Source organism: Staurois parvus, unplaced genomic scaffold, assembly GCF_062004578.1.
Source record: "Staurois parvus isolate SC_StPar_1 unplaced genomic scaffold, SC_StPar_1.0 ptg000996l, whole genome shotgun sequence".
NCBI lineage: Eukaryota > Metazoa > Chordata > Amphibia > Anura > Ranidae > Staurois > Staurois parvus.
The window spans coordinates 147624-174071 of record NW_028318792.1 but is presented as its reverse complement, the minus strand read 5'-3'; the positions used below and the strand labels follow the sequence as shown (position 1 = coordinate 174071).

The following is a 26448-nucleotide window of genomic DNA, read 5'->3' as shown; positions in this document are numbered from 1 at the left end:
ATGTAGTCAGTTGGTCTCTGCCTTTGTGCGCCAACGTCCATCCTCAGACACTGTGGGCCCTGTGCGCTCGCGTTCCGCTGCCATGGCAGCAGGGGAGGGGTGGGGTGGTAGGAGCAGTGGCAGCTCCACCAGCAGCAGCTGCCTCAGTCTGCAGTCGATGATGAGTAGCTTTCTTCACCAGCGCAGTGAGGAAACTACTAACCAGCCGCAGCAGCAGCAGCAGCATCAGGTGGACCTGGAGCAGGACCTCAAACAACAGGCTTGGGCCTACTTGGACAGCACCCTGCCAACCGAGGTAGACAATCCCCTTGACTACTGGGCAACGAAACTTGACCTTTGGCCCCAACTAGCTGAATTTGCCCTTGAAAGGCTGTCATGCCCAGCCAGTAGCGTGGCATCGGAGCGCGTGTTTAGTGCGGCAGGAGGTATTGTAACTCCGCGGAGGACACGACTGTCCACCCAAAGTGTGGAGAGACTCACGTTTGTGAAAATGAATCAGGCGTGGATTAGTCTGGATTTCAAACCACCAGTTCCTGACACAACTGACTAAATCCGCCATGAATCATGCCTCAAACATGTGCCACTTTGAGGTCTCCTCACACACTGCTGGTGTGTAGATTTTTTTGACATAGGGTGCTGGCAGATTATGGGCCTCCTATAGCTGCTGCCAGGCCCCTAATCTGCCATAGGCCCCTATATACCGCTTCCTCATGCTGCTGCCAGGTCCAGAGTCTCTCATGGGTCCCTGTACGGCCTCCCATTGCTGCTGTCTCCATCGCCACACTCTGCCATGTGCCACTTTCAGGTCTCCTCACACACTGCTGGTGTGTAGAATTTTTTGACATAGGGTGATGGCAGATTATGGGCCTCCCATTGCTGCTGCCAGGCCCCTAATCTGCCATAGGCCCCTATATACCGCCTCCTCATGCTGCTGCCAGGTCCAGAGTCTGTCATGGGTCCCTGTACGGCCTCCCATTGCTGCTGTCTCCATCGCCACACTCTGCCATGTGCCACTTTCAGGTCTCCTCACACTGCTGGTGTGTTGAATTTTTTGACATAGGGTGCTGGCAGATTAAGGGCCTCCCATAGCTGCTGCCAGGCCCCTAATCTGCCATAGGCCCCTATATACCGCCTCCTCATGCTGCTGCCAGGTCCAGAGTCTCTCATGGGTCCCTGTACGGCCTCCCATTGCTGCTGTCTCCATCGCCACACTCTGCCATGTGCCACTTTCAGGTCTCCTCACACACTGCTGGTGTGTAGAATTTTTTGACATAGGGTGCTGGCAGATTATGGGCCTCCCATAGCTGCTGCCAGGCCCCTAATCTGCCATAGGCCCCTATATACCGCTTCCTCATGCTGCTGCCAGGTCCAGAGTCTCTCATGGGTCCCTGTACGGCCTCCCATTGCTGCTGTCTCCATCGCCACACTCTGCCATGTGCCACTTTCAGGTCTCCTCACACTGCTGGTGTGTTGAATTTTTTGACATAGGGTGCTGGCAGATTAAGGGCCTCCCATAGCTGCTGCCAGGCCCCTAATCTGCCATAGGCCCCTATATACCGCCTCCTCATGCTGCTGCCAGGTCCAGAGTCTGTCATGGGTCCCTGTACGGCCTCCCATTGCTGCTGTCTCCATCGCCACACTCTGCCATGTGCCACTTTCAGGTCTCCTCACACACTGCTGGTGTGTAGAATTTTTTGACATAGGGTGCTGGCAGATTATGGGCCTCCCATTGCTGCTGCCAGGCCCCTAATCTGCCATAGGCCCCTGTATACCGCTTCCTCATGCTGCTGCCAGGTCCAGAGTCTCTCATGCCATGTGCCACTTTCAGGTCTCCTCACACACTGCTGGTGTGTAGAATTTTTTGACATAGGGTGCTGGCAGATTAAGGGCCTCCCATAGCTGCTGCCAGGCCCCTAATCTGCCATAGGCCCCTATATACCGCTTCCTCATGCTGCTGCCAGGTCCAGAGTCTGTCATGGGTCCCTGTACGGCCTCCCATTGCTGCTGTCTCCATCGCCACACTCTGCCATGTGCCACTTTCAGGTCTCCTCACACTGCTGGTGTGTTGAATTTTTTGACATAGGGTGCTGGCAGATTAAGGGCCTCCCATAGCTGCTGCCAGGCCCCTAATCTGCCATAGGCCCCTATATACCGCCTCCTCATGCTGCTGCCAGGTCCAGAGTCTGTCATGGGTCCCTGTACGGCCTCCCATTGCTGCTGTCTCCATCGCCACACTCTGCCATGTGCCACTTTCAGGTCTCCTCACACACTGCTGGTGTGTAGAATTTTTTGACATAGGGTGCTGGCAGATTATGGGCCTCCCATTGCTGCTGCCAGGCCCCTAATCTGCCATAGGCCCCTATATACCGCTTCCTCATGCTGCTGCCAGGTCCAGAGTCTCTCATGCCATGTGCCACTTTCAGGTCTCCTCACACACTGCTGGTGTGTAGAATTTTTTGACATAGGGTGCTGGCAGATTAAGGGCCTCCCATAGCTGCTGCCAGGCCCCTAATCTGCCATAGGCCCCTATATACCGCTTCCTCATGCTGCTGCCAGGTCCAGAGTCTGTCATGGGTCCCTGTACGGCCTCCCATTGCTGCTGTCTCCATCGCCACACTCTGCCATGTGCCACTTTCAGGTCTCCTCACACTGCTGGTGTGTTGAATTTTTTGACATAGGGTGCTGGCAGATTATGGGCCTCCTATAGCTGCTGCCAGGCCCCTAATCTGCCATGGGCCCCTATATACCGCCTCCTCATGCTGCTGCCAGGTCCAGAGTCTGTCATGGGTCCCTGTACGGCCTCCCATTGCTGCTGTCTCCATCGCCACACTCTGCCATGTGCCACTTTCAGGTCTCCTCACACACTGCTGGTGTGTAGAATTTTTTGACATAGGGTGCTGGCAGATTATGGGCCTCCCATTGCTGCTGCCAGGCCCCTAATCTGCCATAGGCCCCTATATACCGCCTCCTCATGCTGCTGCCAGGTCCAGAGTCTGTCATGGGTCCCTGTACGGCCTCCCATTGCTGCTGTCTCCATCGCCACACTCTGCCATGTGCCACTTTCAGGTCTCCTCACACACTGCTGGTGTGTAGAATTTTTTGACATAGGGTGCTGGCAGATTATGGGCCTCCCATTGCTGCTGCCAGGCCCCTAATCTGCCATAGGCCCCTATATACCGCTTCCTCATGCTGCTGCCAGGTCCAGAGTCTCTCATGGGTCCCTGTACGGCCTCCCATTGCTGCTGTCTCCATCGCCACACTCTGCCATGTGCCACTTTCAGGTCTCCTCACACTGCTGGTGTGTTGAATTTTTTGACATAGGGTGCTGGCAGATTAAGGGCCTCCCATAGCTGCTGCCAGGCCCCTAATCTGCCATAGGCCCCTATATACCGCCTCCTCATGCTGCTGCCAGGTCCAGAGTCTCTCATGCCATGTGCCACTTTCAGGTCTCCTCACACACTGCTGGTGTGTAGAATTTTTTGACATAGGGTGCTGGCAGATTAAGGGCCTCCCATAGCTGCTGCCAGGCCCCTAATCTGCCATAGGCCCCTATATACCGCTTCCTCATGCTGCTGCCAGGTCCAGAGTCTGTCATGGGTCCCTGTACGGCCTCCCATTGCTGCTGTCTCCATCGCCACACTCTGCCATGTGCCACTTTCAGGTCTCCTCACACTGCTGGTGTGTTGAATTTTTTGACATAGGGTGCTGGCAGATTATGGGCCTCCTATAGCTGCTGCCAGGCCCCTAATCTGCCATGGGCCCCTATATACCGCCTCCTCATGCTGCTGCCAGGTCCAGAGTCTGTCATGGGTCCCTGTACGGCCTCCCATTGCTGCTGTCTCCATCGCCACACTCTGCCATGTGCCACTTTCAGGTCTCCTCACACACTGCTGGTGTGTAGAATTTTTTGACATAGGGTGCTGGCAGATTATGGGCCTCCCATTGCTGCTGCCAGGCCCCTAATCTGCCATAGGCCCCTATATACCGCCTCCTCATGCTGCTGCCAGGTCCAGAGTCTGTCATGGGTCCCTGTACGGCCTCCCATTGCTGCTGTCTCCATCGCCACACTCTGCCATGTGCCACTTTCAGGTCTCCTCACACACTGCTGGTGTGTAGAATTTTTTGACATAGGGTGCTGGCAGATTATGGGCCTCCCATTGCTGCTGCCAGGCCCCTAATCTGCCATAGGCCCCTATATACCGCTTCCTCATGCTGCTGCCAGGTCCAGAGTCTCTCATGCCATGTGCCACTTTCAGGTCTCCTCACACACTGCTGGTGTGTAGAATTTTTTGACATAGGGTGCTGGCAGATTAAGGGCCTCCCATAGCTGCTGCCAGGCCCCTAATCTGCCATAGGCCCCTATATACCGCTTCCTCATGCTGCTGCCAGGTCCAGAGTCTGTCATGGGTCCCTGTACGGCCTCCCATTGCTGCTGTCTCCATCGCCACACTCTGCCATGTGCCACTTTCAGGTCTCCTCACACTGCTGGTGTGTTGAATTTTTTGACATAGGGTGCTGGCAGATTATGGGCCTCCTATAGCTGCTGCCAGGCCCCTAATCTGCCATGGGCCCCTATATACCGCCTCCTCATGCTGCTGCCAGGTCCAGAGTCTGTCATGGGTCCCTGTACGGCCTCCCATTGCTGCTGTCTCCATCGCCACACTCTGCCATGTGCCACTTTCAGGTCTCCTCACACACTGCTGGTGTGTAGAATTTTTTGACATAGGGTGCTGGCAGATTATGGGCCTCCCATTGCTGCTGCCAGGCCCCTAATCTGCCATAGGCCCCTATATACCGCTTCCTCATGCTGCTGCCAGGTCCAGAGTCTCTCATGGGTCCCTGTACGGCCTCCCATTGCTGCTGTCTCCATCGCCACACTCTGCCATGTGCCACTTTCAGGTCTCCTCACACTGCTGGTGTGTTGAATTTTTTGACATAGGGTGCTGGCAGATTAAGGGCCTCCCATAGCTGCTGCCAGGCCCCTAATCTGCCATAGGCCCCTATATACCGCCTCCTCATGCTGCTGCCAGGTCCAGAGTCTGTCATGGGTCCCTGTACGGCCTCCCATTGCTGCTGTCTCCATCGCCACACTCTGCCATGTGCCACTTTCAGGTCTCCTCACACACTGCTGGTGTGTAGAATTTTTTGACATAGGGTGCTGGCAGATTATGGGCCTCCCATTGCTGCTGCCAGGCCCCTAATCTGCCATAGGCCCCTATATACCGCCTCCTCATGCTGCTGCCAGGTCCAGAGTCTCTCATGCCATGTGCCACTTTCAGGTCTCCTCACACACTGCTGGTGTGTAGAATTTTTTGACATAGGGTGCTGGCAGATTAAGGGCCTCCCATAGCTGCTGCCAGGCCCCTAATCTGCCATAGGCCCCTATATACCGCTTCCTCATGCTGCTGCCAGGTCCAGAGTCTGTCATGGGTCCCTGTACGGCCTCCCATTGCTGCTGTCTCCATCGCCACACTCTGCCATGTGCCACTTTCAGGTCTCCTCACACTGCTGGTGTGTTGAATTTTTTGACATAGGGTGCTGGCAGATTATGGGCCTCCTATAGCTGCTGCCAGGCCCCTAATCTGCCATGGGCCCCTATATACCGCCTCCTCATGCTGCTGCCAGGTCCAGAGTCTGTCATGGGTCCCTGTACGGCCTCCCATTGCTGCTGTCTCCATCGCCACACTCTGCCATGTGCCACTTTCAGGTCTCCTCACACACTGCTGGTGTGTAGAATTTTTTGACATAGGGTGCTGGCAGATTAAGGGCCTCCCATAGCTGCTGCCAGGCCCCTAATCTGCCATAGGCCCCTATATACCGCCTCCTCATGTTGCTGCCAGGTCCAGAGTCTGTCATGGGTCCCTGTACGGCCTCCCATTGCTGCTGTCTCCATCGCCACACTCTGCCATGTGCCACTTTCAGGTCTCCTCACACACTGCTGGTGTGTAGAATTTTTTGACATAGGGTGCTGGCAGATTAAGGGCCTCCCATAGCTGCTGCCAGGCCCCTAATCTGCCATAGGCCCCTATATACCGCCTCCTCATGCTGCTGCCAGGTCCAGAGTCTGTCATGGGTCCCTGTACGGCCTCCCATTGCTGCTGTCTCCATCGCCACACTCTGCCATGTGCCACTTTCAGGTCTCCTCACACACTGCTGGTGTGTTGAATTTTTTGACATAGGGTGCTGGCAGATTATGGGCCTCCTATAGCTGCTGCCAGGCCCCTAATCTGCCATAGGCCCCTATATACCGCTTCCTCATGCTGCTGCCAGGTCCAGAGTCTCTCATGCCATGTGCCACTTTCAGGTCTCCTCACACTGCTGGTGTGTAGAATTTTTTTGACATAGGGTGCTGGCAGATTATGGGCCTCCTATAGCTGCTGCCAGGACCCTAATCTGCCATAGGCCCCTATATACCGCCTCCTCATGCTGCTGCCAGGTCCAGAGTCTGTCATGGGTCCCTGTACGGCCTCTCATTGCTGCTGTCTCCATCGCCACACTCTGCCATGTGCCACTTTCAGGTCTCCTCACACACTGCTGGTGTGTAGAATTTTTTGACATAGGGTGCTGGCAGATTACGGGCCTCCCATAGCTGCTGCCAGGCCCCTAATCTGCCATGGGCCCCTATACCGACTCCTCATGCTGTGACGTTGCAACAAGGTGGAATTCAACCCTACATATGTTAGACCGCCTTTACGAACAGCAAAAGGCCATCACAGATTTCCTGATGTTAAAAGCGGATAAAGGTATTCCCTGTGTAACTTAGATGTCAGCCATTGGCAGCTCATGCGTGACACCTGCGCTTGCTCAGGCCCTTTGAGGAGGCCACGCTATTCGTGAGTCGGCAGGACTATGGGATGAACGACGTCATTCCTCTGTTGCACGTCCTGGAACAAATGCTGTTAACAATGGCTGGTCAGGGTGCGGTAGACGTGGCGCACAGATCTCAACGCCACATGACCCCTGTGGGGGCAGGACAGGAAGAAGAGGAGGAGGTAGAGGAGGACATTGGTGCTCAGGAATTATTGAGTGAAATGGGTGGTTTTTCCACTCAGCGGACAGGAGTGGAGGAGCAGGAGCATCTGGTAGAGGAGGAGGAGGAGGAGGAGACAGAGGACCCAGACGCACCGTGGCAGTATGCTGTGGAGATGGAGGCAGGGAGTCCCTCGCATTCCTTGGCACAAATGGCCCATAGCATGCTCGGTTGCTTGCGTAGCGACAGCCGAATAATAACCATCAGACAGAGGGATGACTTTTGGCTGTCCACCTTGTTGGACCCTCGCTACCGTTCCAAAATGGTGGCCTTTTTCACACCTGCTGAGAGGGAGGCCAAAATAACGTACTATAAAAACCACCTATGTAGTCAGCTGGTCTCTGCCTGTCTGCGCCAACGTCCATCCTCAGACACTGTGGGCCCTGTGCGCTCGCGTTCCGCTGCGATGGCAGCAGGGGAGGGGTGGGGTGGTAGGAGCAGTGGCAGCTCCACCAGCAGCGGCTGCCTCAGTCTGCAGTCGATGATGAGTAGCTTTCTTCACCAGCGCAGTGAGGAAACTACTAACCAGCCGCAGCAGCAGCAGCAGCAGCATCAGGTGGACCTGGAGCAGGACCTCAAACAACAGGCTTAGGCCTACTTGGACAGCACCCTGCCAACCGAGGTAGACAATCCCCTTGACTACTGGGCAACGAAACTTGACCTTTGGCCCCAACTAGCTGAATTTGCCCTTGAAAGGCTGTCATGCCCGGCCAGTAGCGTGGCATCGGAGCGCGTGTTTAGTGCGGCAGGAGGTATTGCAACTCCGCGGAGGACACGACTGTCCACCCAAAGTGTGGAGAGACTGACGTTTGTGAAAATGAATCAGGCGTGGATTAGTCTGGATTTCAAACCACCAGTTCCTGACACAACTGACTAAATCCGCCATGAATCATGCCCCAAACATGTGCCACTTTCAGGTCTCCTCACACTGCTGGTGTGTTCCATTTTTTGTCATAGGGTGCTGGCAGATTACGGGCCTCCCATAGCTGCTGCCAGGCCCCTAATCTGCCATGGGCCCCTATACCGCCTCCTCATGCTGCTGCCAAGTTCAAAGTCTCTCATGGGTCCCTGTACGGCCTCCCATTGCTGCTGTCTCCATCGCCACACTCTGCCATGTGCCACTTTCAGGTCTCCTCACACTGCTGGTGTATTCCATTTTTTGTCATAGGGTGCTGGCAGATTACGGGCTTCCCATAGCTGCTGCCAGGCCCCTAATCTGCCATGGGCCCCTATACCGCCTCCTCATGCTGCTGCCAGGTCCAGAGTGTGTCATGGGTCCCTGTACGGCCTCCCATTGCTGCTGTCTCCATCGCCACACTCTGCCATGTGCCACTTTCAGGTCTCCTCACACTGCTGGTGGGTTCCATTTTTTGTCATAGGGTGCTGGCAGATTACGGGCCTCCCATAGCTGCTGCCAGGCCCCTAATCTGCCATGGGCCCCCGTACCGACTCCTCATGCTGCTGCCAGGCCCGTAATCTGTCATGGGCCCCTGTTGTCGCTTGTTGGCATATTCCGCTCGTTCAGATGCTCCTTCTCCTGCTACTCCTCTTCACGGATTCCGTCAGCAGTCTTTCTTGGAATCCGTTTCCAAGAGACAACAGTTTGCGAGCACGCACCAGACGGTGCAGAAACTGAACGTCCTCCTGTCCAAGTTGCTGCTGCCAGGCTTGTAATCTGTCATGCGCCCCTGTACCGCCTCCTCATGCTGCTGCCAGGTCCAGAGTGTGTCATGGGCCCCCGTACCGACTCCAAATGCTGCTGCCAGGCCCGTAATCTGTCATGGGCCCCTGTACCGCCTCCCCATGCTGCTGCCAGGTCCAGATTGTGTCATGGGTCCCTGTACGGTCTCCCATTGCTGCTGCCAGGCCTGTAATCTGCCATGGGCCCCCCTACCGACTCCTCATGCTGCTGCCAGGCCCGTAATCTGCCATGGGCCCCTGTACCGCCTCCTCATGCTGCTGCCAGGTCCAGAGTGTGTCATGGGTCCCTGTACGGCCTCCCATTGCTGCTGTCTCTATCGCCACACTCTGCCATGTGCCACTTTCAGGTCTCCTCACACTGCTGGTGGTTTCCATTTTTGTCATAGGGTGCTGCATGGCCTCCCATTGCTGCTGCCTCCACCGCCACACTGTGGCTCCACACTCTGGTTTTGGCCCCGTGACTGGCCAAATGAGTGAAGTGTGCGGTGATTCTAAGATCGACGGCACTCATCTGCATGTCATACTGCCTGACAGTATTATTTCTCTTCCCCAGCAGACTCCAAGGGCATTTAAATTAAAGGTACAGTGTTCAGCACTAATATTAAGTCTCTCTGAAGCCTAGAAACACCCTTTTTTAAGTTAAATTCACAGCGAATATATTCGACTCGAATCGAATTTTTTCTACGAATTCGCCGAATCAGTCGAATCGAATTTTTGAATACTTCGCTCATCTCTAATTGGGTGCCAGCCCCTCTAGGAACACAATTCATCCATGAAACAACTAGCAAAGAATGCGGCCAAGATACGAGTACTGTGATGTGTGGTGTGCATCCCCTAATTTTGCTATCAAGACACGGGACAGCTCTGAATTTCTGATATGATTACTTATTAATTAAAATGCTTCCAATGGTATATTTAACAGATGAAATTGTAGCAAATATAAGAATATAGTTAGGATTTACATACACTTTAGCTATATTTAATCTGACCAAATAGATTCTGAGCAAACTTATGGTCAACCTGAATTAAATAGACAGGCAATTAAATTCAAACAGGCAGGCTTTATGTACAGAGGGTGGAGGTGAAACCTGTCAGCTGTAAAAAGCAGGCCACTCAATGGTCTGTTATACAATGTATACAGTGGATAAAAAAGTCTACACACCCCTGTTAAAATGTCAGGTTTCTGTGATGTAAAAAATGAGACAAAGATAAATCATTTCAGAACTTTTTCTGCCTTTAATGCGACCTATAAACTGTACAACTCAATTGAAAAACAAACTGAAATCTTTTAGGGGTGGAAGTAAACATAAAAAACCTAAAATAATGTGGTTGCATGAGTGTGCACACCCTCTTATAACTGGGGATGTAGCTGTGTTCAGAATTAAGCAATCACATTCAAAATCATGTTAAATAGGAATCAGTACACACCTGCCATCATTTGAAGTGCCTCTGATTAACCCCAAATAAAGTTCAGATGGTCTAGTAGGTCTTGCCTGACAGTTTCTTAGTCGCATCCTACAGCAAAAGCCATGGTCCGTAAAGAGCTTCTAAAGCATCAGAGGGATCTCATTGTTAAAAGGTATGAGTCAGGAGAAGGGTATAAAAGAATGTCCAAGGCATTAAATATACCATGGAACACAGTGAAGACAGTCATAATCAAGTGGAGAAAATATGGTGCAGCAGTGACATTACCAAGAACTGGATGTCCCTCCAACATTGATGAAAAGATGAGAAAAAAATGGTCTGGGAGGCTGCCAAAAGACCTACAGCAACATTAAATGAGCTGCAGGAATATCTGGCAAGTACTGGCTGTGTGGCACATGTGACAACAATCTCCCGTATTCTTCATATATCTTGGCTATGGGGTATTTCTTATGAAAAAAACATCCAAGCCCTGCCAAATTTTGCAAAAACATATCTGAAGTCTCCCAAAAGCAGGTGGGAAAATGTATTATGGTCTGATGAAACCAAGGTTGAACTTTTTGGCCATAATTCTAAAAGATGGTTGGCAAAAAACAACACTGCGCATCACCAAAAAAACATCATACCCACAGTGAAGCATGGTGGTGGCAGCATCATGCTTTGGGGATGTTTTTCTTCAGCTGGATCTGGGACCTTAGTCAAGGTAGAGGGAATGATGAGCAGTTCCAAATACCAGTCAATATTGGCACAAAACCTTCAGGCTTCTGCTAGAAAGCTGAACATGAAGAGGAACTTCATCTTTCAGCATGACAACGACTCAAAGCATACATTCAAATCAACAAAGGCATGGCTTCACCGGAAGAAGATTAAAGTTTTGGAATGGCCCAGCCAGAGCCCAGACCTGAATCCGATCAAAAATCTGTGGGGTGATCTGAAGAGGGCTGTGCACAGGAGATGCCCTCGCAATCTGACAGATTTGGAGTGTTTTTGCAAGGAAGAGTGGGCAAATATTGCCAAGTCAAGATGTTCCATGCAGACAGACTCATATCCAAAAAGACTGAGTTCTGTAATAAAATCAAACGGTGCTTCAGCAAAGTATTAGTTTAAGGGTGTGCACACTTATGCAACCATATTATTTTAGTTTTTTATTTTTACTTCCCTCCACCTAAAAGATTTCACTTTGTTGTTCAACTGAGTTGTACAGTTTATAGGTTACATTAAAGGTGGAAAAAGTTCTGAAATGATGTATCTTTGTCTAATGTTTTACATCACAGAAACCTGACATTATAGCAGGGGTGTGTAGAGTTTTTATAGCCACTGTATATAAAATTTAAGATTACCATGACGTATATGCTTAACTGTCTACTGCTACTACTGAAGAATATATAAACATCATTCAGATCTCCGAGTGGTAAGTAAACCCGATGTCCAAGGATGCACTTCTGTCTAAAATGCCACCATGCTGTCCTATATAATCCCACATACTGTATTATAACTGTATAGCGGGAAGTCTCATCACTTTCACCAGCATGGGGTTACTCCAAGTGCCTGAGTCTGACAACAAGCTGTCCCTGCAGTAGTGGGAAAAGCAACTGAATAGCTGAGTGCACACAAGAAAAGACTGACAGATATACACATTTTCTGCTGCAGCTGATCTGATCGGGAGCGATTTGAACAGCTCTCCTCTTCGGTCTCCAGTACAGGAATAAAAGTGCTCAGAAATCCTACTTGTGATGTATTATTTAAATATATACAAGATGAATGTGATTTGTCTCCAGCTCTGTGCACGTACTGTCTTATATAATGCTACACTTTATCCCAGACTGCACTCTGTCTAGGCAACTAATGCAACATGCATTATGCTTTTTAAAGCAAATGTGACAGAGGCTATATTATATTTTGTATGCATCGTACCTTTTACAGCCAATAATTCCATAACTGATGGAGCTTGTTATATCAACTGCTTCATCTCTTACTGGCGTTTATATTTTCCAACTCATGCCTGTGCATCATTTAAACAATGTAGGAACACAGGAGCTTTACTGTCAAATATAACAAATAAATACACATTTCAGGACCAGCTGAGATGCAAGTCAGCAAAACTGTCAGATCAGTTTGGGGTTGTGGAAGGAAAGCAAAGTACCTCTTGTAAAACCACATAACAGGAGAAGAACATACAAACTTTCAACAGACAATACCCCAGTGAAGAACATTTCCCTTATCATTCCCTTATCATCTGCACCATCAGCTGAAATTTCAGATCAAACTTGCTGTACAAGTTCTTGCACTGACCCCTGGGATGGGGGGACAGCAGAAGTGTGAAACCCAAACTCTTGTAGAAATGACTGGTTGCCTTATTCCCTGCACATTTATGTCTGGGGATAAGAGAAGTTAGTAGTCCAATACTTTCATAGTTTGGGCACAAATGGATTAGATGGCACAATGAAATTAAGCATTATCAGGCTAAGGGTGAGAGACCCCATTAAGGTAAACGATTGGCAGTAGTAGGTTGAGGAGGAAGTTGTGTAGAGAAGGGACAACTTCCTCCTCAACCTACTACTGCCAATCTACTACTGCCAACCTACTACTGGGCAATATGGAATAGAAATGAGGTCAAAAGAGTGCATAGAAATAGGGATACCAGCAGGAGAGGGGTTAGCGGGGTGATGGAGAGAGGAAAAGGATTGGAGAGAGGTTAAAGTGGTGAAGGAGAGAGTAAAAGGATAGAAGAGAGAAGGATTGGAGAAAGGTTAATGTGGTGAAGGAGAGAGGAGAAGGATTAGAGAGAGGTTAAGGTGGTGAAAGAGAGAGGAAAAGGATAGGAGAAAGGAAAAGGACTGGAAAGAGGTTAAGTTGGTAAAGGAGAGAGGAAAGGATAGGAGAGGAAAAAGATTGGGGTGAAGTTAATGTGGTGAAGGAGAGAGGAGAAGGATTGAAGAGCGGTTAAGGTGGTGAAGGAGAGAGGAAAAGGACTGGAGAGAGGTTAACGTGGTGAAAGAGAGGGAGGATTGGAGAGGTTAATGTGGTGAAAGAGAGGGAGGATTGGAGAGTGGTTAAGGGAGTGGAGGCAAGAGGAGAAGGATTGGAGAGAGGTTAAGGGGATGAAGGAGAGAGGAGAAGAATTGGAAATAGGTTAATAGGGTGCAGAAGAGAGGAGAAGAATTGGAGAGAGGTTAAGGGGGTGCAGGAGAGAGGAGAAGATGTGGAGGAAGGTTAAGGGGGTGAAGGTGAGAGGAGAAGGATTGGAGAGAGGTTAATGGGATGAAGGAGAGAGGAGAAGAATTGGAGTGAGGTTAAGGTGGTGAAAGAGAGATGGAGGATTGGAGAGAGGTTAAGGTGGTGAAAGAGAGAGGAGAAGGATTAGGAAGGGTAAAATGGTGAAAGGGAGAGGAGGAGGATTGGAGAGAGGTTACGGTGGTGAAGGAGAGAGGAGAAGTATTGGAGGGAGGTTTAGGTAGTGAAGGAGAGAGGGATGATTGGAGAGAAGTAAAGGTGGTGAAAAGAGAGGGATGATTTGAGAGAGGTTAAGGGGGTGAAGGATTGGAGAAAGGTTAAGGGTGTCAATAAAAGAGGAGAAGAATTGGAGTGAGGTTAAGGTGACATAGGATTGGAGGGAGGTAAAGGGGTGAAGAAGGGAGGACAAATGGAGAGAGGTTAGGGGGTGAAGGTGAGAGGAGAAGGATTGGATACAGTTTAAGGTGGTATAGGAGAGAAGATAAGGATTGGAGACAGTTTAAAGCGGTGAAGGAGAGAAGACTGGGAGAGAGAGAGGTTAAGGGCTTGTAGAGATGTAAAAAGAAGTGTACTGAGATGGAAAGAGCAGTAAATTGGGAGTGCAGTGTTGGAGATGAGGTATATACATAAAGATAGATGTTGAAAATGGTAATGATCATGGATAATGGAATAATTCAGAGAAGTAGTGCAGTGATAGAAAGGTGTCCACCAAAGACAAGGAAGAGGCAGATTTTTTAGAAGAGATTTTGGTAGTATTTGGTGTAACATGTAAGTGAATGGCAGAGATTAAACAACAGGATCTGAAAGAATGGTAACTTTGGTAACATGACATCTCTAACAACAATGATTCTTTGGCTAATTGGTCAACATGGAGTAACTGGAAACATAGCTTGAAAAACATGCTATTGAATTGGTTCTTATGAAATGGCCATGGTAAATGAATCTGATGTCATGATGTTTTTACATGTGTGCCTTGCTGGTTAACATTTAAAGCCAATCTCTAGGCAAACAGTTAAATACATTATTGAAATACATATATGTAATCTATTTTACCTAACAAAAGATATATCATTTTGTCAATCCATTCATGAGATTTATTCAACTCTACCAGATAACACAACCTGGTCAGAAGCCATACTCTTCTCTACTGCAGGTTAGCAGTTACGTTTGCCCCAGGCAGTGACTGGGCAATGCGGGATTGATTTCTGAGCCATCCCTCTCCACTCTGATTCTCTCAGCATACAGTATGTGCATAGTAGTAGAGCTTGGCCAGCTCCTAGAGCTGCCCCTTTCTCTCCCAGTTCTGCTTTACATAACACTGCAAGAGACTGATATCATGACAAACACGTTTACTTTAGTTGCATTTAAAAGGTAATTTAATTGTTTATTATATAAACACAAAACAATGTTTATCTTTTTATGCAGCTTGTGTATTTTTTTTAATGTAGCTTTAGGTATGTGCTTATTGAATGTACGTGTATACATGCCTGCTCCTGGCAACAAAATTAAATGTAAATACAGCCAAAATCTGTGTAGCGCAGAGGGGAATTGTATTGCATTTTCAGTCTGATCTTTTACAAACTACATAAAGGGGGTAAGGGGACACATAGACATTTTTATTTCTTATAAAAGTGTATCTTCTCTGTGCTAATATAAAACCTATTGACTTGTACTAGGGGCGGACTGACAACTCACGGGACCCCCGGGCAATAGCGGATCATGGGGCCCCTGTGTCCTTGCCCAAACTCAAAAAAGCCTATGAAAAAGGTACCAGGGGCATCTCATGGGGCCCCCTACTGACCCCGGGCCCTCGGACAGTGCCCGAGTTTCCAAATGGTCAGTCCGCCCCTGACTTGTACTGTCTAACTAAAAACCCATATGGTCCATGTTTGCTACAAGTGTGGAAGGGGGGGGGGGGTTTGAAGTACTTTAACACTTGGCCTTCAGAGGATTTACCCTCCTTCCTGACCAGGCAATTTTCTGCTATATGGCTCTGCGTTACTTTAACTGACAATTGAGCGGTCATGCAACACTGTTCCCAAATTAAATTTATGTCCTTTTTTCCCCACAACTGGAGCTTTCTTTTGGTGGTATTTGATCGAATCTGCAATATTTTTTACTTTTTTGCTATTAAATGTGTCCAGTCAAAAAATTAAAAAAATGTCTTTGCTAAAAAAAATCCCAATACGTGTAAATTAATTGGTTTACATGAAAGTTATAGCATTTACAAATGGCGGTATAGATACTGGAATTGTTTTATACTAGTAAAGTTGGTAATCAGTGACTTATAGCGGGACTGCGGTGGCATTCTAACACTCGGGGGGAACTGACTAACTGTCACTGACATCCCCAGTGACACTAATACAGTGATCAGTGCTAATAAAAAGCACTGGCACTGTACTAATGACACTAGGCAGGAAGAGGTTAACATCTGGGGTGATCAAAGGGTTAACTGTTTGCTGTTTTACTGTGTGCTGTGTGTGTGTTTTACAGTGTAAGCATGCTGCTTTGTATTGCTCTGCACAGCAGCGTGCTGGAGCTGACAGGGGAGAGATCTGTATAGTTTACATACAGACCTCTCCCCCGTCAAGTGATATTCAGTGATCACCGAGTGCTGGCGGGGAATCACTGGCCGGGATCCGGTGGTCGACAGCTGAAGCCAATGGTGGTGCAGGTAGGGCACGTGTGCGCCGTGTGCGTGCTCCGTACCCAGAAATGCAACATCACGTATATATATATATGTGTGTGTGTGATTCTGCGCACCCGTGCCGCCCTGTAGCAGTATTTCTGCTATAGGGTGGCGAGCAAGCAGTTAAACTATTCAGTCTTGTATGTATAAAACAATCTCCTACAGTTTAGGGCTATTCACAACATAGCAGTTAATCAGCTTAGCAAACAGCTGCAAAGCACCTATTGTTTCTAAGTGATAAATAGAAAATATTCCTATACCGAATCCCAAATTTACTTCACTGAAATATTACATACAAAGAACTAGGAAGAAAACAACCTATGCATTTCTTTTTTAGTAGGAACTCTGGAATATTTAAAAATCAGAACAAGAAGCAGTTAATGGCACTGTCAGAGGAAGTCCTAAAGATAACACTTTCATCTTCTTTTCTTGGTAATGGGACAGTAATGTACTCAATGGGGTTGATTTACTAAAGGCAAATAGACTGCACTTGGTGGGTTTTATTTACTAAAGCTGGTTCATTCAGAATCTTGTGTGCCCGTGCATGGTAGCCAATCAGCTTCTAACCTCAGCTTGTCCAATTAAGCTTTAGCAATAAAACCTATAAGGTTTCTATGCAGAAGTGCACGAGATTATGAGTGAACCAGCTTTAGTAAAAAAAACCCTGTTGAGTGCAGTTGCAATAATTTTCCCCAGAGCTTAGTAAATGTTGTAAAGCTCTGCTGATTTCCATCATCCAATCATTTGCACACAAAGATGCTTTTTTTTTATATTCCTTGCACCTGCTTGGGTATTCTTTACAAAGTGAAGCTTTACCACATTTATATTGTCTAATAAAAAAAAAGAGCAACTGCAATTGCAAAGTGCACAGTCTGTTTGACTTTAGTAAATCCACCCCATAGTGTCCATGCAGAACTACTCCATTAACACCAGGCTGATTTACAAAGCACTGGAATTTTTTTTGCCTATATGGCAGCTGAGCTTACGTTTCTTGAGTCAGACAATCCATTTTACAGCATGCTGCTATACGCAGTACTAAAACAATCATGAACATCTCCTTATTGGCCCAGTCAGTTATGGTGCAGTTATTTTATAGTTAGATTTCTATGAAAATAGTACTTAGCTAAAGGATCTGAGGGCAGGGAAACAATAGGGGAGCCTCCCCTGTGAACCTTCTAACCTTCTAACTTCTAACCTGAAACATTGTTTAAACATATATTTTCAACACATGAAAAGAATATCAATATTTAATATTATAGCATGAATATGTATCAATATTTAATAATAAATGTTATTAATGAACATCATTTTAAACATTGCCTAATCAGCAGTGCACTCGTGTCAGCCATTAGCAGAAGATGGTCCCCAGTGCCGACCCCTGGCCCTGTGTGGTGATGCTGACCCAAATCCCATTGCTGAGTGAGGACCATCCTTCTGAGTAATGTTTTCTACTCTCCCTTGATTTTTCTTTGAATCTTCTTCGTACATCCCTAACCTTGACAAAGCCCCTTCTCCTGATAATCTCCCCTCGGATTTGAATTAGGGGTCTTGGTTGAGAACAGCTCGGCGTCCTGGAGAACTTCCTCAGTAGCTTACTCTGTCTGAAAGGAAAAATCTATCACTTTCCTGGGTACAGACTACTCATGCGATAGATGGGTATCAGTTTTTCTGCAGAAGTCCCACCTTCTTTGGGCTTTTTCTTTAATAACCGATATGATAATTTTTACATGACAAAGCGGACTATCTAAGTGTACCCCTATATAACAGACATGTTTTGCCATGCTAATGAAATACACCACACACCTTATATGGAGTGTTACAACACAATACGGCTTAATTAAACATGGAAGAAATATGTATAATGTGTATATGGTGAAAACAATACTTCATGTATTTTTTCAAATATAATTTTTCAGAACAGTAAATTACTAAAGCTTGCCACACGCTACAATCCAACTGTAGAATCTCTTTTAGGCAAGGTTCACACATATGCAGATTGCGTTTGAGGTGTTTCTGCACTGCGTTTTTTATGCTTTTTGCATTTTGTTTCATTTTTTTTATTTTTCTTGTTGCTAGGCAGATTTTAAAAACATCAAAAACGTGGCAAAAATGCATAAAAAAGCAGCAAAAATGCAATACATGCTTTTCTGCAGCATTCTTATTGAGGTCTATAAAACCAAAAACACAATGTTTTGTTTTCAAAAAAGTCCCTGACCATTTCCAAAAATCACACCGGGTGAAAACGCGGAGATGTGAACCTGTCCCATAGAAAATCATGTTAAATGGACTGTACTGCATTTCTGCTAAACGCTGCAGAAAATGCTTAGGTGTGAACCTAGGGTCAGACATACCAAAAAGTGTAAGGGCATGTCTGATTGTATATCAATTGATTGGTTAAATTAGGTAGGTACTCATATTACAAAATGTGGTAATGCTAAAGTTGATGGTACAAAGATTGCATGATCAGATTGCAATGTGTAGGGGGTCATTTTGCAAGGTGAATCATTAATAATGTTTTGTTCCTTAATTAAAGTGCTACTAAACCCACAACAGTAAAATCAGTCTGTATATGCAGTAAAGCATGCTTGTTTTACTAACTGTGGAACCTAAGGGGTTAAACTTCTGCATTGTGTAAAAAGACCGTTTGATCCTGCCTTCTCTGCTCCCCCTCTTGTTCAAATGTTCACGTCTTATCTCCTGATAAGACAGACTGAACCATAGCCATTCTGCACATGCTGTGTTTAGTGTGTATTGCTAGCGAGGTTTTTTTCTTTTCTAGGGAGAGTGCATGTAATCAGTACAGGGCCAATCAGCACTGCCCAGACAGAGGTCAGGGGTTTTGCATCCTCCTGAAGCAGAAAGAAAACTCCTCCTACAAGCTTTAACCAGTGCTCTGCTGAACACTGATAGAAGTTGTAAGACTGCTCTAACTGCTGATGAGAAAAGGTATTTAGCAGTTTCTATTTACTAAAATAATTGCACTTCCATGTTCTATGTACTGTGGGAGACCAGATATAGTGAATGCAGGGTCCTTGGTTTAGTAACACTTTAAGCACTCTTCTGCTTAGGTTTCAGCTGGATCGATGAATGTTCCTCATTACCAGGGTTTAAAGCCACCCTGACATGATTTGTATAGGTATAAATCACACTATAAATCAGAAGCAAATTGCTGATTGTATCTGAAGGCTGCTCTTTGTTGTCTTCTAGCGGATGTTAGGCACCTTTTTTCAATGGTAATTACTATAGGTTCAGACAACAACAGGGACAACATGTTGTATACATCTTTTGCTCCAGATAACCTCAAGGCAGACATCGGAAATGTTCAGTCCTATGTCAGAGTTTGCACGACGGGTGCCAAGGCTTACATTGGTCAGACCTCTTCCTTGAGCTCAACATGTATGGTGTTATCCAACTGGCTTATTCACACCATATACATTGTCAGTAGTCTTTTATGCATTTCCCAGGGAAAATACTTTTTAAAAATCCTGTTTTCAAGTCTTGCCACACCAGCATGTTATATAGCAGATTAATGGGGGAAAAGGGCTGCATTTTTTGGCTCATTATATTTCACCTTTCAAGTCAATTCATAGTTACATAGTTAATCTGGCTGAAAAAAGACAAAAGTCCATCCAGTTCAACCATAAAAAAAAGTTATAATCCTATACCCACCACTGATCCAGGGGAAGGCAAAAAAAAAACCCCCAGCAAAGCATGATCCAATTTGCTCCTGCAGGGGAAAAATTCCTTCCTGATGCCCCGAGAGGCAATCGGATATTCCCTGGATCAACTTTCCCTATAAATGTTAGTAACCAGTTATATTCTGTGTATCTAGGAAAGAGTCCTGGACTTTTTTTTAAAGCAATCCACTGAGCTGGCCAGAACCAACTCTTGAGGGAGTCTATTCCACATTTTCACAGCTCTTACTGTGAAGAAACCTTTCCGTGTCTGGAGATTACATTTCTTTTCCTCCAGACGTAAAGAGTGCCCCCTTGTCCTCTGTGATAACCTCAATGTGAATAACTGATGTATTTATACATGTTGTTCATATCCCCCCTTAATCTCCTCTTCTCTAGAGAGAATAAATTCAGTTCCTCTAATCTTTCCTCATAGTTGATCCCCTTCATGCCTCTTATCAGTTTGCTTGCCCTTCTCTGTACTTTCTCCATTTCCCAATGTTTTTTTTGTGAATTGGTGCCCAAAACTGAACTGCATATTCCAGATGAGGTATTACTAATGATTTGTACAGAGGTAAAATGATATCTCTCTGGAGTCTATACCTCTTTTAATACAAGAGAGGATTTTTCTCGCTTTAGAACCGCAGCTTGGCATTGCATGCCATTATTAAGCTTGTGATCTACCAGATCCTTCTCCACCATTGATTCCCCCAGTTGTACTCCCCCTAGTATGTAGGATGCATGCATATTCGTATTGAAGCATCTAAAACACGTCATTACACATCAATGCAACACTAATCAGACTCATTTTATAAATCTTTTCTACAAGGTCAAGGATCTTTATTTTCACCATGTGAGTTTAATTTTCAAATCTCCTTGGACTCGGGTGAAAATAACTTGTCATTTATTAGCATCCTGTATATCTCTGCACATGAACATAAGTTGTGTTTATAGTATAAGCAAGCAGGATTTTAGTGCACCCTAGAAATGTGAAAGCTTTCCTATTCTTCACATGCAGCTCCCCTGGTTTGTAGCTTGTTCCATGGATATACTAATGTTTATTTTTTCTAGTAAAACATGTTTATTTTTGTATTTTGCATTAATATAGCAAGAAACAAACACACACGCAGTTATGATAATCTAAAATAAAATGTTATTATAAACTTGTTATTTTAACTTTTATCTACAGGTAAGCTTCTAATAAAGCTTACCTGTAGGTAAAATGAGTATCTCCTAAATGTGCACTGTTTGGGAGATATTCTCTCTTTTTTTAAAGCCGGGGCATGTGCTCTGATGGAACGGCATTCCTGTGCCATTCCTTCACAGCATTGTGCCGTGGACTGGAACTCCCGCGCATCGCGGCCCGACCCGTCAAACGGCCGGAGCTCGTGAACCCAGAAGGAAGACCGGGTGTAGATGAAAGCCTTTGCAGCGTTGACAGCGCACAGCTGGAGGGCTTCGTTTTAAGGTAAGTTTTATATAATGTGCTAGTATGCGATGCAGACTAGCACATTATAACATTATCGTGCAGGGAATTTTTTTTTTTCTTATGCAGTTCACTACCACTTTAAAGCCTATCTCTGAGCAAAAGAAAAATCCTCCTTTGCAGTGGGGATGCCCAGTGCATTGCAAGGGGTAAGTATTCGGTTATGTCTGGGGGACTAGGAAAAGCAGTTTTACTTATCTGGTTCCCCACTTCCCTATCATACTTCAGCTTGCGGACTGTCACTTGGCTTTCTCACATCCAGTAAAAGGCTATGAACCCTGCATTGTACTTGATGACATCAGAAGATCTGCGAACGCTGGAGCGTAGGGAAGAGGCTGAAGAGCTGTCCTTAGAGCATGCAGTGCTTATGAACTGCCTTTCAGTGTTCTCATGTCCAATGCAGGGAATCTAAGCTGTACTTGATGATGTCGGAGAACCTATGACTGACAGAGATTAGGGAAGAAGAACTTGTGGGTGTCTTACACTCTGGAGTGCTTATGACATATCTCTCAGCATCCTCACATCCAATGCAGGGTTATGAGCTCTACACTGTATTTCATGATGTCAGAGAACCTTTGACTGGTGGAGTGTATGGAAAAAAATATGTAGGTACTAGTCTGACAGCCTGGAGTGTGTGTGACTTGTCTATCTGCATCCCCATTGCCAGTGAAGTGCTATCAGTCCTGCATTGCAGTTGATAATGTCAGAATACCTGCACCTGCTGGAATGCAGGGAAGAAGAGTCTACAGGTACCAGCCTTACAACCTGTAGTGCTTGTAAATTGTCCCCGTCTGTCAATAAAAGACTAGGGCCTCAACATCATACTTAATGACATCAGAGAACCTGCAAAGGAAAGTGGAAAGGTAGTGCTGGACTAATAACGTCAATACTTTAAGATAGCAAAATCAGTAGGACAATCTTACTAGATTTTGCTATCTTAAAGTATCAATGTTGATGTAAATAATCTGGTTCTACACCCCAGAGGATATCCATGGTCTCTTGTGACTTGTAGTGTAATGTAACAAAAATGAAAATTGAAGCCACACCATTGCTAAGAGGTCCAGTAAGCCTTTATGCCAATAAAAGTCAGGTGGACAATCCAAAAACCCCTTTCACACTTAAGGTTCGACCAGGTCCATCTGTCAGTTTTCCAGACGGACTCAATCGGACCATCCATAGGTCTTTATGGTATCTGATTTTATCCTGTCTGCTAAAAACAGAGGGATGGGGATCCATTCCCCATCCCTCCTGTGGATCGAATGACAGTCGGTCTGTTTCCATCTGACCGTACCATAGAAAACAGCAGGCTGTGCCTGCAAATCTGCCTGTCCAGTGGGGATCAGCGGAGAGATCTCAGGTGGATCCGCTTGACTGGGTCCATCTGAAATGGGCCAAAGAGTAGTCAACACATACCCGCTTCATCAGGGCTAGAAAAAACATAAGGATATCTCCATACCAGTAAAATATCCCCTACTCAGAGTCATAGTTAAAACCAATTACCAATAGTATTGGATGTATAAAAATTTATGTTAGGTAGCATTGAGTAAAAATCTCTGTCAGTCAAAGGTTCTCCGACATCATCAAGAACCTCACATTTGTCTTCGGTTCTTGACCTTTATTCAAATAAAGTTGTATCTGGGCGTCTCAGCAGTTGTTTGGCACTGCAATTTCCATTGTTGTTACATCAGAGTACCTGTGACTACTGAAGAGTAGGGTTGATGAGACTTTTGGCACCAGTGTACCAGCCTTGAATGCTTATGAACTCTCAGCGTCGTCATGTCCAATGATGTCAGAAAACTGGTGACTGTCTGACTGGATAGAAGACCCTGTGGGTCTTGCAGTCTGAAAGGCTCTCAGCTTCCTCATGTCCAATGAAAGACTATGGTCCCTGCATTGTCCTTGATGATGTCTGAGGACCTGCAACTGCTGGGGCATAATAGAGAATAGTCGGGAGTGCTTGTAAACTGTCTCTGGCTGTTCTTGTGTCCAATGCAGTGCTACTATTACTGCATAGTACTTGATGACATCAGGAGACCTACAACTGCTGGAGCAAACAGGAGAAGAACCTGTTGGTGCTGGTGTTGCAGCCTGGCATGCTTGTGAACTGTTTCTCGATGTCCCCACATCCAATACAGTGCTACGGTCCCTGCATCGTACTTAAAGATGTAAGAGGACCTGAGACTGCCAAAGCACAGAGGAGAACAGTCTGTGGGTTCTTTTTTTTTTTACCTGAAGGCTCAGGTAAGTAAAAGTGCTTTTTCCAGTTCTCTAGCTCTAACCCAGTATGTAACCCTTGCATTACAAAGCAGTGTTGTGAATGTTGAGTTCAGCTTTAAATTGATTAATTCTCCCTAGGTGATCCCTGCACCTCCTTGAACACAAGTGAATACCAGTGTTGAACGTACAAACAATGACATTTGAGGTACCCCGGGAGTAATAAAGGGTTGTCCCCCGACTGTTGTGTGTTCCTCCTTACCTTGATGAGTTTGCACCTGATCTGTGCAGACACCATATGACTGTTCCTGAGGTTGCCCACTCTGAACATCAGACACAACTTGCCATCACGCTGGGAGATGACCGCATTCTGGCTAAACATGAGGGTCTCAGCTCTCTTCTTGGGTTGTGACATCTTGATGAACATGCAGCCTATGAGGAAAGCATCCACAATGGAGCCCAGCAGAGACTGGAACAAGAAGAGGATGATGCCCTCAGGACACTTCTCAGTGATGTACCTGAAGCCATATCCGATGGTGGCCTCTGTCTCTATGAAGAAGAGGAAGGCTGAGGGGAAGTTATAGACATTGGCCACACATGGGGTGTAGGTGTCATCATGAGCCCTGTTTAGATCCCCTCGGATGTAGGCAATGATCCACCACATGGAAGCCATCACCAGCCACGCCACGGTATAGGTGAGGATGAAGATCAGCAGATTCCACCTCCATTTCAGGTCCACCAAGGTGGTGAAGAGGTCGGACAAGTATCTGCTGGTCTCTCCTCCTAGGTTCCCATGCTGGACATTGCACCGGCCATTCTTGTCTACAAACCTCTGCCGTTTCCTTTTAACGGAAGGGAAGAACCCACCTCCTACAGTGGTGGTGACAACGTGGTACTCCTCACCGAATTTCCTCCTCAAAGCAGACATCTTTTAATGTTCGGGAAGTCCAGCTGGGTGGGAAAAGTTTCTTTATCCTTGGGTCAGCCCTGTAGGCGCTCCTGATGGCTGTGCATGTCTCCGAGGTGCTGGCATTCAGCTGCCGGCCAGTGACTTGTACGGGGACCGTCTAGTTGCAGCGCTGGGTGCTGTGTGCACGGAATCGGAGCGCTGGCCGCTGTGTGCACGGAATAGGAAGACTCCGCTCCCCTACGTGTTCGGTGTCACCGCCAATCATCGGAGCCGTCCTACCCGCTCACAACCATGAGGTGGCGCCCGAGGCCCAGCCAGAAGAAGACACTGCAAAAAAATGGTTCGAAAAAAAGGCTGGAGCACATTACAATAGAATTGTTTCTGTATATCGAGTCATCAATGAGGCTCCCATTCTAGATTGTCTCTATCAATACAAGGCTGCTCATTTTCTGCTGCGTCTACCTGCTGATGGATAAACAGAATCCCATCTCTTATTTATTTACAGCTATGATCACAGAGCATGTCTTTATGGTGTATCTTCCAATGATGTTTGGTTATATGTCACACATGTCAAGAGATTGTAGTGCAAACAGCGTTGTCTGTGATCCCAGCTCATCACTATGCACAAGGAGCTGAGGCTGGGGAGGAGAGCTATGATGATCCAGGACAGGGAAGATCTATACTAATTATTACATGGGTCACATTAGGGCCAGACATAAGTGTCCTGTACACATCGCAAACCAGGGAGAGGATCCCAACATACACACACACTATAGCAGGGTTTTTCAACCAGGGTTCCTCCAGAGGTTGCTAGGGGTTCCTTGAGCAATCAGCAATTTCTCCCTCTCAGATAAGTCCCCACCAATTCCACTGAGATTTTTCGCTATCTGTAAGGGGTAATTCTTCCCAATGACCACAAGTGTAAGGAGCATTCTTCCCACTGACCATCACACTAATGTATCATGAGTTATATATATATTTTTTAGCAGGGGTTCCCTTAGTCCAGAAAGTTATTTCAAGGGTTCCTCTGTGTCAAAAAGGTTGAGAAAGTCTGCAATAATGTATCATGACATTAGAAACTAAGACAATCAATGTTTAAACATTGAAAAAAGATATAAGTCCATCCAGTTCAACAATAAAAAAAAAAAGTTATAATCCTACACCCACAGTTGATCCAGAGGAAGGCAAAAAAAAAAAACCCAGCAAAGCATGATCCAGTTTGCTCCTGCAGAGGAAAAAATTCCTTCCTGATCCCCTGTGAGGGAATAGGATATTCCCTGGATCAACTTTACCTATAAACAGTATAAACACAATATGGAAACAGTGACAATGCCCATAACAAATAATTTGACTGGTTTACACTTACAAAAGTCAACACAGCATGACAAATTATCAGCCCCTGATATCTATAGACAGTTGTAAAAATTTACTGATTTTTTTAAACTGTTCATAAATTTTCTGATGGTTGGCAACTCTAAAGCTAGGTCCTAGGCTTTAATGCAATAACTGCAAGGTAATTGTCAACTCTTGACTAGGCAGGATAACAGGTACTCTGAGGCTACGTTCACACTAGCGTTGTGTGCAGTCGGCAGAGAGGCATTTGGGAAGCGTTTTTACTGCTTCCCAAACGCCTCTGGCAATTCTGCACATTGCAGCATATAGTGCTGTTCTAACGGGAGCGGTAGCATCGCGTCGCGGTGTGGCAAAACGGACGCCTCTGGACGAGTCAGGAGGCGTTGAAGCCTCCTATTCTTGTCTATGGTGCCGCTAGTTTGCGGTGCGGTTGTGGAGCGGTAACACCATTCAAACTTCATTCTAGGTGTTTGTGGGGCGTTTTTAACGCTCAGAAAATGCCTAGCAACCGCCGCTAAACTGCGCATGTGGCGTTAAAAAACGCTCTGCAAACTCTGGACCAACGCTTGCCAAACGCTGTAGGGGCGTTTGGCAAGCGTTGGTAAAACAGTCAAGTGTGAACGAGCCCTAATGCAGTCTTTAAAGTAAGTCTTCAGCTGGCCACTGGAGCTCTTGAAGACGTTGGCATGGTGGGGGGGGTTAGTTTCTGCAACAAGGAAATGGGTTGAAGAACAC

The 26448-nt window shown here is 46.7% G+C and overlaps 1 protein-coding gene across 1 annotated transcript in view; it reads right to left on the bottom strand.

Moving 5' to 3' along the window:
* LOC149441377 (G protein-activated inward rectifier potassium channel 1-like) overlaps positions 1 to 24587 on the bottom strand; it is a 99598-nt gene extending 75011 nt beyond the window's left edge. Inside the window, exon 1 of the mRNA XM_089657413.1 lies at positions 23713 to 24587. Within this exon, the coding sequence (XP_089513539.1) occupies positions 23713 to 24378 (666 nt within the window). The 5' untranslated portion in view covers positions 24379 to 24587. The remainder of the gene's footprint in view (positions 1 to 23712) is intronic.
* Between the last annotated feature and the right edge of the window lie 1861 nt (positions 24588 to 26448).